Genomic DNA, 5,355 nt, shown 5'->3' with positions numbered 1-5,355 from the left:
AAGGTTGTGGAAGTGCATACCATCATGCGCTACTGCACAATCCGGCGAGACCCCGACCGACGGACGCATCTTCGGAGGACAAAAATGGAAATGACTCGGCGTCTTTGACGCAGGGTAGTTGCTTGAATACCGTGGGCTGTCATGGTAGCAACTCATTGTCCGCTTGGTTAGACATTGTTCCTGTTCGAGTCCGCGTCGGGGACAAGGAAATTGAAACATATGCTCTGTTGGACACTGGTTCGGACAAAACCTTCAGTGAGAAACGGCTGATCAACATGTTGGATGTTGAGGTGGAAGGCGAACCCGTTCGTATGCAGCTCGGTTCGATCAATGGTGCATAAGGAGCTGAACACCGTGAAAATCTCCATGTCAGTACTGCCCATGATGGGAGGAGAGGAGTTCAATTTACCGGAAGTGACGCTACTTGACGAAATCCCTGTCCCGCCTGAGCATGTCCCAAAGTTTGGAACACCTGTTCGTCCCAAGCATCTGAAGGGAGTACATTTACCGCAAATCAAAGGTGGGTCTGTCACATTACTTATTGGTACAGACAGCTACTTAGTTCATCGATGTTTGGAGAGTCGGTTCTCTCCTGATCCGGAGTACCCGGACGCTGTCAAAACGCCTCTAGGTTGGTTGCTAAGAGGTCATGCTCCACAGAAAACCTCCAGGAGCTGTAGTTTTCTGTTGCAAGGAATTGAACGTTTCAATTCCTTTAATAACATCGATGACGTCATCGTGACCGATGATGGTGAAACTTACCCCATGCGAAGTGGTGATTTGGGGGATGCCGAATCCTTCCTCCAGTGGCTCCGGAGCAACAGGGAGGCAATGGAGTTTGGATTGAAGTTTTCAGCAGAAGACGTCATTGCATATGACATCATGGCCAAGCAAGTGGAACACAAAGACGGACATTACCAGTTACCGCTGTTGTGGCGAAATTCGGCAGACATTCTTCCCAACACTTTGAAATTGGCACAGAAACGACTGTCTGGTCTTAGGAAGCGTTTGTCACGTGATGCAAGTTTAAGTCAAAAGTATGTTCAGCAGATGCAAATCCTTTTGGAAAAGGGTTATGCCGAATGGGTTACAGAAGAAGAAATTAGTACTGATGGTCGGAAGTGGTACCTTCCTCACCACCCCGTGGTAAACCCAAAGAAGCCGGATAAGCTTCGAATCGTTTTTGACTGTGCCGCAAAGTGCGACGGTAACTCTATCAACGATCACTTGATGAAAGGACCAGACTTAATGAACTCGTTAGTTGGAGTGCTTCTGAGATTCCGCAAAGAAGCCGTGGCTTTGGTTGCGGACATAGAAGCCATGTTCCATCAAGTACGCGTCACGCAGCAGAATCGTGACGCCTTCAGATTCTTGTGGTGGCCAGGAGGCGACACACTGAAGGATCCTGTGCCTCACCGAATGACTGTTCATTTATTTGGCGCGAAGTCGTCCCCAAGCTGCGCCACATTCTGCCTACGTGAATTTGGGAAGTTTTTTGATCCTCGTGTTGCCGAGGTTGTGAGAAAAAACTTTTATGTGGACGATTGTTTATTATCAATCCCCACAGAAACAATGGGAATTAAAATGTTGGAAAATTTGAGAAGTCTACTGTCCATGGGAGGTTTCAGGCTGACAAAATGGTTGTCATCGAGTGATGCTGTGATGACCTCTGTTCCTAACGGAGAAAGGTCCAAATTAATCCAGAACATTCCGCTTGGCGGAGAGGTACAGGAACGTGTTCTGGGAATCAGCTGGCGTCTGCCGGAGGACGAGTTTGGATTTAATGTCGTCCTGCCGGACAAACCGATTACGCGACGTGGAATGCTCTCCGTGACAAACTCCCTGTTTGACCCCCTTGGACTCGTTGCACCCGTGGTCCTAGAAGCCAGATTGATCTACAGGGACGTGTGTCAACAGAAGATTGGATGGGACGATGTCATGCCGACCACGGATCAAGCCAGGTGGCGAAAATGGCGAGAAAGCCTCTGTGACCTTTGTGAGGTAAGAATACCTCGTTTTTATCGAATGACCACCAATGCGTCCAAAGTACAGTTACATGTTTTTGCTGACGCTTCGTCAGAAGCACGAGGTTGTGCTTGTTACCTGAGGTCAGTAGATGACCGCTCGAACGTTACGTGCTCTCTGGTGATGGGCAAATCACTACTTTCCGGTTCAGGAAGGCAAACCATACCACGACTGGAACTGGAGGCTGCTTTGGATGCAGTAAAAATGTCACGAACAGTGAAGGAGGAACTTGATTTAGAAGACTGTCCTTGTCTGTTTTGGACTGACTCATCCATCGTGCTGCAGAGTTTGCACGCCGACAGTAAGAACTTTCCTATATTTTCGCGAAATCGAATTACACAGATTTTGAATCACTCATGTGTCCATGATTGGATGCACGTGCCAACCGACGAGAACCCGGCTGATGCAGCGTCTCGCGGTGTTACTGCCAATGCACTGTGCAGTGGAATGTGGTTAACCGGACCTGAGTTCCTGCGAAAGACACCCGACCAGTGGCCAAATCGATTTACTAAGAAACCAACTACTGCTGAGGTCTGCAAAAGCTTTGACTTGGAAAGAATCAAGGCGGATGTTTTCCTCACAACGCTCGAAGAAAAAGGTACTGATCGTTTGATTGTCTATTTTTCATCACTACATTGTTTGAAGTTGGCAACTGCATGGTTGCTCAGGTTTAAACGCTACTTGTACTGTAAAGCTAAAAAGAAAGAGGTGACCGTGTCACACTCGCCTATATCCGTTGACGAATTAAAAATTGCTGAGTCAGAACTCGTCAAGTTTGTGCAGCGTCAGCACTTTGCTGATTGGCTTGCATCGCGACCCACGGGTAAACTGCTGCCAAAATCTGCGCTCTATAGGCTCGACCCTATATTGAAGGACGACATACTTCGTGTTGGCGGCAAACTCGACAACGCGACGTTGAGCTACGAAACAAGGCATCCGGCGATTCTGCCAAATGATTGTCGCCTAACGGAATTAATTGCCCAAGAAGTGCACGCCCAAGGTGCGGGGCATGCTGGTATCAACTACACATTGAGTTTGTTGTGCCAGCGTTACTGGATAGTGAACGCCCGAGCGACTGTTCGCCGGGTTATACGCCATTGCTTGTTTTGCCGACGAAGAAACGCCAAGCCAGGACAGCAGCTGATGGCTGACCTGCCTCCGTCCAGATTGCAGGTTGACGAACCACCATTCTCACACGTCGGTGTGGACTATTTCGGACCTTTGCTGATCAGACAACGCAGATGCGAAATAAAAAGGTACGGATGTCTGTTTACGTGTATGACGACACGTGCTGTTCATTCAGAAGTTGCTGCCGACCTAACTACAGACGCCTTTTTGAATGTCTTGAGGCGATTTCTTGCACGACGTGGTCCAATATCACACATTTACTCGGATAACGGAACCAATTTCGTCGGTGCTAACCGCGTTATGAAGGAAGACGTGGAAAAGTGGAACCAAAATCAGATCTGTGACTACTTGCGGAAGGTGAAGTGGTCGTGCAACCCACCAGGAGCAAGCCACATGGGTGGAGTGTGGGAACGGATGATCAGAACCGTCCGAAGAATTATGATGGCGATTTATCCTGAGGGAAAACTAGACGATGACGCCCTATACACGTTGCTGTTGGAGGTGGAGAACATCATAAATTCACGACCTCTAACTGAAGTTTCCCTGGAAGTTGGTGAAGACATGCCCTTGACGCCAAACCACCTATTAAGAATTAACCCATCGGTGGGATTGCCGCCGACGATGACCTACCCGAGCGATTGCTACGCCAGACGCCGATACCGCCTGGTTCAGCATGTTGCCGATGAGTTTTGGCAACGAAAAGTCACCGAACTATTCCATGATAAACACCAGGTGGTGAGGAGCGTTGCAGTGAAGACGGCCGGCGGTTTCCTCAGGAGACCCATCACTAAGCTCTGCGTGGTGATCCCCGCGCAGGAGAATGAGACTGAGTTGTGAATCTTTGTGTCGATGTAAAATTGGTTTCCCAATTTTCGGGGGGAGGATGTAGATTCCCAAACCCAATTTCGTTAATTCTTTCACGTTATGTTTTCTATGTTTGGCACAACTCTCGTTATTATGTGATAAAGGCTGCGCAGTAGACGTGCGCGTGCAGACCGCATGGTTCTGTTTTTCATTGCTAGTTGTGTTGCCAGTTATTGTGGTACATATAATAATACTGATTCTATTTGAATAAGGTTTTAGTTGCAAAACGCGAAATAGTTTGTTGACTGCTTTGCAACAATTGAAAAGTTTACTGGATTACTAATGCAACTGAAAGATGTGTTGTCACTACTGATAATTTACGGAATAAGATCGGTCGCAAAACAGTTCGAAACCGTTCCATTCCTGGCGTGTTGTTGTGCCGGTCGTTCCATTCCTGGCGCGTTGTTGTGCCGGTCGTTCCTGTATCGAATACAAGTGTCTGTTGTGTTTCGCGGGCTCGGCTACCTAGAAGATTGGATGGGACGCGTTTGGGCTAAAGGCCAAAAAACTGCTGTGTAGCGTGTAGCGCCGCCGATCCGCAGAAAAAGCACGTTACACCACATATTAAAAATTATTGCAATAAACATGTTGAATTGGTGTTTAAGCCAAATGTTTGGTGATAAATTGCAGAAAATACCACTGCCAGCTTTGACTGCACATGGTGTAAACGACCTTTCTTCGTTTTGTTTTCACACGTATTGTTTCTATCTATATGTTCACTTCAATCTATATTTTCTCTAATCTATAGATTCACTTGTTAACGTGTTTTTCTTTGTTATTTTCCACACACTTTTAACATATATTTGTATTTAATTTACCTTTTTACTTGTTATTTTTATTCACGCTCGAGCAGTCGTGTTTGCATGGCAGATATGGGATGCACTAATTGACTGAGTTGCTGGCGGCCGAAATAATGAGTGGCAAGCCGGAGTTCTCTGGTGGTGGCGAGATGTAAAGAGCTATTTGTTGTTAGCGCGGTGGTCTCGTACATAAAGATTTTGTTGCTGTTGGGCGCAGGGTAAAGTGTAGTACTGTGGTGTGTAAGCGTTAAACAAACGTTGTTTCAAATTGCGCATTTATCGTTTTTAGCCTTTTGTATGTATTGACGTCTGTTCTTTATTATGCAAAAGTAGCCACCTAGCTGCGCGGCTCCAGATCTTTGCGGTAGGCCTCTGGTACAGGGTAACTTGGACGTTTTCCATATTGGGTTTGGCTACCCTGTTTAAAATCGCAGTTGGGGTTGGGAAAACTATTAGTTTAGACCCTTAACAACTCGCCACCTGGACGTTAGGCAGAATTACAGGGTCGCCGCACTAATTTCGGTTACAATGGCATAAG

General features: G+C 47.0%; 1 protein-coding gene across 1 annotated transcript; it reads left to right on the top strand.

Annotated features, from left to right (window-relative positions):
- Positions 1-366: 366 nt before the first annotated feature.
- Positions 367-3,990, top strand: LOC145898079 (uncharacterized). The gene has a single exon (XM_082986519.1). The coding sequence runs from the start codon at positions 367-369 to the stop codon at positions 3,988-3,990; it is 3,624 nt and encodes a 1,207-aa protein (XP_082842645.1).
- Positions 3,991-5,355: the final 1,365 nt, after the last annotated feature.

This window comes from Ascidia mentula, chromosome 4, assembly GCF_947561715.1.
Source record: "Ascidia mentula chromosome 4, kaAscMent1.1, whole genome shotgun sequence".
NCBI lineage: Eukaryota > Metazoa > Chordata > Ascidiacea > Phlebobranchia > Ascidiidae > Ascidia > Ascidia mentula.
Note: the sequence above shows the minus strand (reverse complement) of the source record. Positions and strands in the feature narration are given on the sequence as shown.

Excerpts from the sequence above, each read along its gene's own strand:
- LOC145898079 (XM_082986519.1), top strand. The coding sequence starts at position 367 with ATGTCAGTACTGCCCATGATGGGAGGAGAGGAGTTCAATTTACCGGAA.